The 12,662-nt window shown below is 39.2% G+C and overlaps 1 protein-coding gene across 1 annotated transcript in view; it reads right to left on the bottom strand.

The window, feature by feature from the left end:
* The window catches only part of LOC101885454 (arf-GAP with dual PH domain-containing protein 1), a 26,083-nt gene extending 15,198 nt beyond the window's left edge, over positions 1-10,885 (bottom strand). Inside the window, exons 1-3 of the mRNA XM_087275577.1 lie at positions 10,607-10,885; positions 1,902-2,032; positions 328-419 (exon numbers count right to left, since the gene is read on the bottom strand). Coding sequence (XP_087131703.1) covers positions 328-419; positions 1,902-2,032; positions 10,607-10,700 — 317 coding nt within the window. The 5' untranslated portion in view covers positions 10,701-10,885. The remainder of the gene's footprint in view (positions 1-327; positions 420-1,901; positions 2,033-10,606) is intronic.
* Between the last annotated feature and the right edge of the window lie 1,777 nt (positions 10,886-12,662).

The raw sequence follows: 12,662 nt of genomic DNA, 5'->3' as shown, positions 1-12,662 counted from the left end.
CAGGAAGGAAGTGAAGGTTTACAAGAGTGGACCACAGCCATCCAGACGTGTGAGAAAACACCCTCTGTGTGTGTGTGTGTGTGTGTGTGTGACAGAACAAAAAATATGATGTCAGGAGAACAGAAAAACAATGTAAAGGCACTCTGTAGTGTGTGTGTGTGTGTGTGTGTGTGTGTGTGTGTGTGTGTGTGTGTGTGTGTGTGTGTGTGTGTGGGTGTGTGTGTGTGTGTGTGTGTGTGTGTGTGTGTGTGTGTGTGTGTGTGTGTGTGTGTGTGTGTGTGTGTGTAAGGGCACTCGGTAGGCAGGAGGAGGAGTGTTGGGTCTCACCTGCAGTCTGTGTGTGATGGACGGAAGTAAAATGGAGGAACCTGCTGCTCATACTTGGCCTTCGCTGCTTCATTGCCCATAGAACTGATAAACTGCATATAGAGAGAGCGAGAGAGAGAGCATTGCACAATATTACACCAGCAGGTGACATTTTATAATACACAGATGCATCTGATTATACTAGCAGAAATATTAGCACTATTACAGACAAATTCCACTTATAAATAGCAAGTCTTAAAAAACAGATAAATATAAAATGTTTTAAAAATTTTAAATCTAAAATATTAATTAAATAAAAAGCATTTACCAGTAAAAAAAATAAATAAATTATACATATATATATATATATATATATATATATATATATATATATATATATATATATATATATATATATATATATATATATATATATATATATATTCATTCAATTTAAAATAATTTAACAATAAAAAAGAAATAAATATAAAAATAAATATTTAAATACATTAAATAAATAAAAGATTTAAAAATATAAAAATAAATAAATATTAAAATAAAAAAAAATTATAATTAATTTGTTTACAAATTATTTACAAACAAATAAATAAAAATCTATAAAAAATATTTAAAAATAATTTGTTTTAATTTAAAATTATTTACCAATAAAAATAACTCATAATAAAACTATAAAAATAAATATTCAATTAAATAAAATAAAATAAAAAAGTATTATAAAATATAAAATAAATAAATATAAAATAAATGTATTAATTCATTATTTAATAATAATTAATTTAATTACAAATTGTTTACAAACAATAAATAAATAAATATAAAAATATAAAATAATTTAATTACTTAATAAATATTTTATTAAATTAAATTAAAAATATTTAAAAAATAAAAAACTAATTAATTAATTATAAAAATGTATTTACATTTAAATTTCAAACAAACAAATAAAAAATAATATAAATATATAAAATTAATAAATTAGAAATAAAATTATTTACCAATAAAAATTTTTAAAAAGATCTAATTAAAATGTAATAAAAAGTATTCAAAAATATCAACATTAATTAATTAATAATTAATTTAATTACAGATTATTTACAAACAATTAAAAAATACAATAAAATAATTAAATTTAAAATGATTAACCAATAAAAAAATGAATAAATGTTTAACTAAATTAAATTTTAAAAATTTTTAAATGTAAAAGATAAATAAATAAATAATTAAAACAAATAAAAAATGATTTAAAAATAAAGTAAGTAAATAAATATAAAAATTAAGTTATTAAATAAAATTTCTTTAAAAATAATTTACCATTTTAAAAATATATTTAAAAAATACATTTACAAATTGAAAAATATAAATATAATAAAAACAGATTTGCTGACCTTTACTATTTCTGCACAGAATATTGTAAAAAACTCAATTTATGAAAACAAAAAAGATTTCACTTTTATTTAAAGTTCATGAGTTTCCATGAATGATTTAACCGATATTTCAGCATGTGTATGTGCAGAGGTGTATGTAGCAGAGCTCTGGAGACTGGAGCAGGTTTGAGCAGTGTGAAAGCGTCTCACCTCAATCTCTGAGTCCTCAAACGAGTCCTGCAGGACCGACTTCACACCGCAGAGACTGAAGACGCTTCTGTGGATGAGAGAGCAGCCCTGACACACGAACACTCCAAGATTCACACACACCCAATCCGGCTCTAGAGGAGACAGAACACACACACACACACCTGAGACTCTGTAGAGCAGCCCTGACACACGAACACTCAAGATTCACACACACCCAATCTGGCTCTAGAGGAGACAGAACACACACACACAAACACACACACACACACACAACCACCTGAGACTCTGTAGAGCATCACACACACACACACACACACCTGACTCTGCAGAGCAGCCCTGACACACGAACACTCAAGATTCACACACACCCAATCCGGCTCTAGAGGAGACAGAACACACACACAAACACACACACACACACACACACACACACACACACACACACACACACACACACACACCTGAGACTCTGTAGAGCATCACACACACACACACACACACCTGAGACTCTGCAAGTATCATAAACACACACACACACCTTAGACTCTGTAGACTAGAGCATCACACACACACACACACACACCTGAGACTCTGTAGAGCATCACACACACACACACACACACACACACCTGAGACTCTGCAAGTATCATAAACACACACACACACCTTAGACTCTGTAGACTAGAGCATCACACACACACACACACACACACACACACCTGAGACTCTGTAGAGCATCACACACACACACACACACACACACCTGAGACTCTGCAAGTATCATAAACACACACACACACACCTTAGACTCTGTAGAGCATCACACACACACACACACACCTTAGACTCTGTAGAGCATCACACACACACACACACACCTTAGACTCTGTAGAGCATCACACACACACACACACACACACACACACACACACACACCTGAGACTCTGTAGAGCATCACACACACATAGGAGAATTGATGAACTAAATTGGCTATCGTGTGTGGGTGTTTCCCAGTACTGGGTTGCAGCTGGAATGGCATCCGCTGTGTAAAACATTTGTTGGAATAGTTGGCGGTTCATTCCACACAAACAACACACACACACCTCTGAGACTGTAGAGCATTACACACACACACACACACACACACACACACACACACACACACTCCCCATACACACACCCAATCCAGTTCTAGAAGACAGAACACAAACACACACCTCTGAGACTGTAGAGCATTACACACACACACACAACACACACACACTCCCCATACACACACCCAATCCAGTTCTAGAAGACAGAACACACACACACACACACACACACACACACACACACACACCTGAGACTCTGTAGAGCATCACACACACACACACACACACACCTGAGACTCTGTAGAGCATCACACACAGACACAGACACAAACACACACACACACACACACACACACACACACCTGAGACTCTGTAGAGCATCACACACACACATAGGAGAATTGATGAACTTTATTGGCCATAGTGTATGGGTGTTTCCCAGTACTGGGTTGCAGCTGGAAGGGCATCCGCTGTATAAAACATTTGTTGGAATAGTTGGCGGTTCATTCCGCTGTCGCGACCTCTGATAAATAAGAGACTAAGCCGAAGGAAAATGAAGGAATAATGTTAATTACCAGCCTAATTAGGCAATGTTTACTCACACACACACACACACACACACACACACTAATGCAGTTGTTCAATGATTAGATAACACATTTATTCAGCCATACTAAATCTGATATGTAAACTACACATATATTAATACAGGAAAGTAAGCGGATTATTCCAAGTTTGCCTTCATGAGAGTGTAAATAAATCAGCGTGTGTGTGTGTGTGTGTGTGTGTGTGTGTGACTCCTGACAATAGAAGGTGTGTATTCTGCTAGCAGACAGAGCCACACCTTGATCCGCAGATAACAGGTCAAGAATACCAACTCAAAAATGAAACAAAGTCCACTTGATTCGGTCACAAGCCTCTCTGCCGTTCTGCCGCTCTCTCCAAGCGCCTCTTTCTCGTTTGAACAATACCTTCACTGTTTTTCTATTCACGCACACAGCGAGTGTTGGACGTGGCCGTATGACACAGATTCTCATGCGTTGCGTCACTTTAGGAAGTCAAAAAACCTGACTTTCAGCTCTGTCACCGTCGACACGGCCGTTCACCCGCAGGCGGATCAGCTCAGAATAATAATGTGAAATAGTCAGCGTGCATTCATCAGTCATTACACCATGCCTTGAGCTGCACATGGCTAGAGTTTCCTTTTCTAGAGCTCCGACTCATGCTGATTCAGTGAAACTGACAATATCTGAGGAGTTGTGTAGGGTTTTTGCAAAACTTTGTATAATAATATACATAATATAATTTATAGTGCTGTCGCCTCACAGCAAGAAGGTCGCTGGTTTGAGTCTTGGCTGGGTCAGTTGGCGTTTCTGTGTGGAGTTTGCATGTTCTCCCTGCGTTCGCGTAAGTTTTACACACTTACAGACACACACAATATCATATACACGCACACACACACACACACAGACAGAATCACACACACATTCAGATACACACAATATCATACACACACACACAATATCATACATACGCACACAAACACAAACACACACACAAAATATCATATACACACACACAATATCATATACACGTGAACACACACACACAGACTAGCAACCACACTTTCAGACACACACAATATCACATATACACACACATACACATAGACAGAATCACACACACTTACAGACACACACAATATCACACACACACACACACACACACACATACACATAGACAGAATCACACACATACACACATAATATCATACACACACACACACACAAACACAGAATCTCACACACACACACACACACAAAATATCATATACACACACACAATATCATATGCACACACTCACAAAATAACATACACACACACACACACACACAATATCATATACACGTGAACACACACACACGGACTCACACACACTTTCAGACACACACAATATCACACACACACGCACACACAAAGACAGAATCACACACACTAACAGACACACACAATATCACACACACACACACACATACACATAGACAGAATCACACACTTACATACACACATAATATCCTACACACACACACACACACACACACAAACACAGAATCTCACACACACACACACACACAATATCATATATACGCACACACACACACATAGACAGAATCACACACACATTCAGATACACACAATATCATATACACACACACACACACACACACACACAATATCATACATACGCACACAAAAACAAACACACACACACACACACACACAAAATATCATATACACACACAATATCATACACACACACACACAATATCATACATACGCACACACACACACAAACACACACACACACACACACACACACAATATCATATACACACACACAATATCATATGCACACACTCACAAAATAACATACACACACACACACAATATCATATACACGTGAACACACACACACAGACTCACACACACTTTCAGACACACACAATGTCATACACACACACAGACACAGAATCACACACACTTTCAGACACACACAATGTCATACACACACACAGACACAGAATCACACACACTTTCAGACACACACAATATCATACACACACACAGACACAGAATCACACACTTTCAGACACACAATATCATACACACACACACAAAATATATACACGCACACACACACACAAAAATATCATATATACACACACAAACACACACACAAAATATCATACACACACAATATCATATGCACACACACACAAAATATCATACACAAACAAACACACACACACACAATATCATATACACACGCACACACACAGACACAGAATCACACACACTTTCAGACACACACAATATCATACACACACACACACAGACACAGAATCACACACACACACACAATATCATATATATACACACAAACACACACACAAAATTGCATATGCACACACACACAAAATATCACACACACACACACACACACACACACACACACACACACACACACAGGCGGGGCTTCATTTGTCATATTGGCTATTATACTTTTCCTCATTCCAAACGATATGAGTGACGTGGCTTGTGTATTGTGCAGTCTTTGGCTGAATCTGCTGTGTTTTGACAATAGTGATGGGCTGATTTGTGTGTCAGTGAACTCTGACCTTTACTGCTCAAAGTCAATGATGTGCTAAAGGCTCTGTGAAACCTCAACAACTCTGAAAATAGAGCACAGCGCTCAGTGTGTGGCTTCAGCCGCATTCATCAAAGATTTGATCTGCACTTTGTGTGTGTGTGTGTCTGCGTTTGTGCATATATGTTCAAATATGTCATTTATACACACATATATATATATATATATATATATATATATATATATATATATATATATATATATATATATATATATATACATATATACATATATATATATACACACACACACACATAGTGATACTAGAACTGTGGGTACATGTTGCATCTCCTATATAAACCTTCCATTATTTTTCAAAATGATAGCACAAATTACATCAAATTTTTAGTGTTTCTATGAATTTTAGCGGGATCTTCCGTTGTGGTGATTCTACAGTTGCTATGGTAACACAACACCTATAGTAAGTAATCTGTTGTGGTGATTTTACAGTTGCTACGGTAACACAACACCTATAGTAATTAATCTGTTGTGGCAATTCTACAGTTGCTATGGTAACAATTACTATAGTGCTTGATCTGTTGCGGCGAGTCTACAGTTGCTATGGTAACAGAACAACTACAGTACTCAATCTGTTGTGGTGATTCTGTAGTTGCTATGGTAACACAACAAATAAAGTACTTGATCTGTTTCAGGCGTTTCAACAATTGCTATGGTAACAAGAACTACTGTACTCGATCTGTTGTGATTCTACAGTTGCTATGGTAACACAACAACTACAGTACTTGATCTGTTGTGGTGATTCTACAGTTGCTATGGTAACACAACAACTACAGTCCTTGATCTGTTGTGGTGATTCTACAGTTGCTATGGTAACACAACAACTACAGTACTTGATCTGTTGTGGTGATTCTACAGTTGCTATGGTAACACAACAACTACAGTACTTGATCTGTTGTGGTGATTCTACAGATTCTATGGTAACACAAGAACTACAGTACTTGATCTCTTATGGTGATTCTACAGTTGCTATGGTAACAAGAACTACCGTACTTGATCTCTTATGGTGATTCTAGAGTTGCTATGGTAACAAGAACTACAGTACTCAATCTGTTGTGGTGGTTCTGCAGTTGCTATGGTAACACAAGAACTACAGTACTTGATCTGTTGTGGTGATTCTAGTTGCTATGGTAACTAGAACTACAGTAAGATAAACAAATGGCACAATACTGTAATTTTCTACAACTATAGCGTACATTATACTACAATACCTACACAGTTTACTGTAGTAAAATCTAAAGTATACTACAGTATTTAATGACAGTTTATCAGTTCACTACTATACAGTTAACACTCCTTACCATTAACAATACTATAATACATAGAGTATAATACATTACTGTAGTATGGTTCAAAAACACTATCATTATTTTATTTTCACATGGGTAGTGTGAATTAACACTGCTATGTCAATACAAATCTGTTTAGAAAGAAGAAGCAGCGTCTTTAACAGTAGATGAGACGCCTATTGTGGTTTAACAGCTCTATATGAGTAGATGAACAGTGCTCAACAGCACAGACTGACACACACTCATCCTCAGATACCGGCCGCTTACTCATAGATCTGTGAAGTGATGTAAACACGTCGCCTTTTCTTTGTCCTGAGTCATCTGAAGCACCTGCACTCAGAATATGGGCTGAGGTCCACCCGCTGGGCACAAATCCCAGAACACACCATGTTATTAGTGTCCTAATAGGACTGTATGTGCGTCAGCCTGAGTGTGTGTGTGTGCGTGTGTGTGTGTGTGCGTACAGAAAAACTGCAATGCAGAAAAATATGAACAGTGCAAGTGTGTGTTTGAATGCACTGATTAATTAACATTAGGAGGTCTATCGTATATTCTCACCACAGAAATAAACACACAGCAGCTGCACAGGTATCTGAGAATACAGCTGAGTCATACACTCTTACATATGACACACACACACACAGAGAGAGAGAGAGAGAGAAAGAAAGAGAGAGATACGGTGAAACACACAGACACAGGTACAATATCTCTCTCTCACACACACACAAAGTGACACACTCACACATAGACACACACACACAAAAACATACAAACGCACATACATATACACACAGTCTCACATATAAACAAAACACCCTCACACACTTACATAGACAGAATCACACACACTTACAGACACACACAAGATCATACACACACACACACACACATAGACGCAGAAGCACACACACTTACAGACACACACAATATCATACACACACACACAAACACACATACACATAGACACAGAATCACACACACATACAGATACACTTACACACACAATATCATATACACACTTACACAGTCACACACACACACACATACTGTATACATAGACACAGAATCACACACACATACAGACACAAACAATATCAGACACACACACACACACACACACAGACAGACAAACAATCACACACACACATACACAGAATTACACACACCTACAGACACAAACAATTGCACACACACTCACACAGTCACTCACTTTGTGTATCTTTGTGTATCACACACACACACACGCATTGACACAGAAACACACAGACACACACAATATCATACACACACACACACATTGACACAGAAACACACAAACAATATCATAAACACACAGACAGGTACACACACATACAAACACTCACACAGATGTAAACAATCACACACATGCACACACACAGTGGGATAGATAAAAAGACACACACAGATACACAAAGTGACACAAACTAACAGAGGCGCACACTAACACACTCAAACACACAGCCACACACAAACACACTCACACACATACATAAAAACATACAAACACACATACACACAGGCAGATGCAATCTCACATACACACACACACACACATATAAATACACAGACACAGAATCACACACACATACAAACACACACAATATCATATATCACACACAGTCACACACACATACAGTACACATAGACACAGAATCACACACACACACACAGACACAAACATCACACACACACACAAACACACAGAAACACACACTGAGGTACACACACATACAAACACTCACACAGATGTAAACAATCACACACACATGCACACACACACACACACACACACACACACACACACAGAGGGATAGATAAAAAGAGACAGACAGAGAAAGACACACAGATACACAAAGTGACACACACACACACACACTAACACACTCAAACACATAGTCGCACACAAAAATACACACATACATACATAAAAAGATACACACAGGCAGATGCAATCTCACATACACACACACACATACACACAAACACAGAATCACACACACATAAACACACACACACACAAATACAAACATAAACACAGACACAATCTCTCATCCACACAAAGCGAGATACACACACACTGACATACACATATTAGTCACACACACTCACACACACACACACAACACCCTCCACATGCTCCTCAAACTCATGCTTAACACCTCACATTACACACAGTGCTAATGACTCAAAGTGTGTGTCATTCAGTCAACACCGCACAAAGCTGTAACGTGTGAAAAGTGTGTGTGTGTGTGTGTGTGTGTGTGTGTGTGTGTACAGAGCAAAACCAGTGTATTATTATCAAATGAGATGGAACACACGTCTGCTCTGGACAATGAAAGGCCATGTTGTTTCCCTGTGAGGCGCAATGACGACATGTGACACACACACACACACACACATGCTGGAGACTCCACTGACACACTGACTTACATATAGCACAGCCGCCGTTTACACTCATTATTCTAAAGAAGCTCGCATGTGGCTAAGTTGTTAGGTCACTGGTTCGAGTCTCGGCTGGGTCAGTTGGTGTCTCTGTGTGGAGTTTGCATGTTCTCCCTGTGTTGGTGTGGGTTTCCTCCGGGTGCTCCGGTTACAGTCCGAACACATGCGCTATAGGGGAACCGATCAACTAAACTGGCCCTAGTGTATGAGTGTGAATGAGTGTGTATGGGTGTTTTCCAGTACTGGGTTGCGGCTGGAAGGGCATCAGCTGTGTAAAACAAATGCTGGAATAGTTGGCGGTTCATTCCGCTGTGGCGACCCCTGATAAATACGGGACTAAGCTGAAGGAAAATGAGTGGTCACCTGTGAGTGGTCCTCTAGCAGGTAGTGACAGATGCGGCTATTGGTGTGTGTGTGTGTGTGTGTGTGTGTGTGTGTGTGTGTGTGTGTGTGTGTATCTGAGTATGTTTGTGTGTGTGTGTGTGTTTGTATCTGAGTATGTGTGTATGTGTGTGTGTGTGTGTTTGAATCTGAGTATGTGTGTGTGTGTTTGTTTGTCTGACTGTGTGTGTGTGTGTGTGTGTGTGTGTGTGTGTGTCCTCCAGGTGTGCTGATGTGATCTCCTCCTCTTACCTGCAGCACCGCAGTCCGCGCAGCTCTGATTCCCGGGCCGCTGCCGCAGATCCCGCAGAGCTCCGCTGCTCCGCTCCGGCTCGTTCTCCATCATCAGCGGCTTTACGGAGGATCAATCAATGATGAATGAATGATGACCAATCAATGAATCCGCGACATAAACATTACCAATATCACCGGCAAACAACGCCTCCACTGCGCGATGCTCACAAACGCTCGCAAATACAGTGTGTTTCTCTTCCTCTTTGTGTTTGCGTTCAGGCGGTGGAGAGAGAGAATGAGAGAGAGAGAGAGAAAGAGAGAGAGAGAGAGAGAGAGAGAGAGAGAGAGAGAGAGAGAGAGAGAGAGAGAGATCCTTTTCTTTCACTCTGGAGGATTTATCAGTCTGATCGCCTCCAAACACACTGAAACACTGCGACACCTACAGGACATGCGCAGAATCACAGCCACACTGCAATACATGAGTTTTTGTCTTGTTTCTAGTCCAAATATCTAAAATATCTTAAATCAAGAAGCATTTTGTGGACAACTAATAAATATAGTCTTGTTTTCAGAAATAATAAGTCAAAATTAGGTGAGATTTGTCTTTAAAACAAACTAAATATTCTTGTTTTCGCTGTGGAATGACGTTATTTTGTTTATTGGCTGATTATTTGGCTTATCTTAAGGAAAACTAACTTTGTTTTGACTCATTATTTCTGAAAACAAACACAATATTTATTTGTTGTCTATAAAATGCTTCTTGATTAAGGAAAATTTAGATTTTTGGACTAAAAGGAAGACAAAAGCTTAGTCGTAAAAGCATTTGTGCAGTGTAAACTATATCATACAGTGCATCGGGAGAGTGTTGACAGCGCTTCACTTTTCCCACATTTGTTATGTTACTGCCTCATTCCAAAATGGATTAAATTTCCTTTATGTCCTCAACATTCTGCACACAATCCCCCATAATGACAATGTGAAAGCAGAGTTTTTGAAATTGTTGCAAAATTATTAAAAATAAAAAAGCTGAAGAATCTCGTGTACATCAGTGTTCACAGCCCTTGTCGTGAAGCTCTAAACTGAGCTCTGCTTCCACTGATCATTAAAGTTCACCTTTGCTCAATTCAGCTGATTGGACATGATCTGAAAAGGCTACACCTGTCTATATAAAAGCCCAGGGTTGACAGTGCATGTCAAAGCACAAACCAAGTATGAAGACAAAGGAATTGTCTGTAGACCTTCGAGACAGGATTGTCTGGAGGCACAAGGCTGGGGAAGGTTACAGACACATTTCTGCTGCTCTGAAAGCTCCAGTGAGCACAGCGGCCTTCATTATCTGTAAGTGGAAGATGTTTAACCACCAGGACTCTTCCTAGAGCTGGCCGGCCATCTAAGCTGAGTGATCAGGGGAGAAGAGCCTCAGTCGGAGAGGTGATCAATAACCCGATGGCCACTTAGCCTGAGCTCCAGCGTTTTTCTGTGGAGAGAGGAGAACCATCTATGCAGCAATCCACCAATCAGGCATCTGTAGGGTAGAGTGTCCAGACGGAAGACACTCCCCGCCTGGAGTTTGCCAAAAGGAGGACTCTCATGACCATCAGAAACTAAACTCTCTGCTCTGATGAGACTCAAACTGAACTGTTTGGAGTGAACGCCAGGCGTTATGTTTGGAGAACAGCAGGCGGCGCTCATCACCAGGCTAACAGCATCCCTACAGTGAAGCATGGTGGTGTTGGCATCATGCTGTGGGGATGTGTTTCAGCAGCAGGAACTGGAAGACTAGTCAGGATAGAGGGAAAGATGAATGCAGCGATGTACAGAGACATCCTGAATGAAGACCTGCACTAGAGTGCTCTTGACCTCAGACTGAGGCGACGCTTCATCTTCCAGCATGACAATGACCCAAAGCACACCGCCAACATATCAATGAAGCGGCTTCACAACAACTCTGTGAATGTCCTTGAGTGGCCCAGCCAGAGCCCAGACCTAAGTCCTATTGAGCATCTCTGGAGAGATCTGGAAATGGCTGTACACCATCACTTCCCATCCAACCTGATAGAGCTTGAGAGGTGCT

This window comes from Danio rerio, chromosome 12 (genome assembly GCF_052040795.2).
Source record: "Danio rerio strain M-AB ecotype USA chromosome 12, GRCz13ab, whole genome shotgun sequence".
Classification (NCBI taxonomy): domain Eukaryota; kingdom Metazoa; phylum Chordata; class Actinopteri; order Cypriniformes; family Danionidae; genus Danio; species Danio rerio.
The sequence above is the reverse complement of the archived record's forward strand: the minus strand, read 5'-3'. Positions and strand labels throughout refer to the sequence as shown.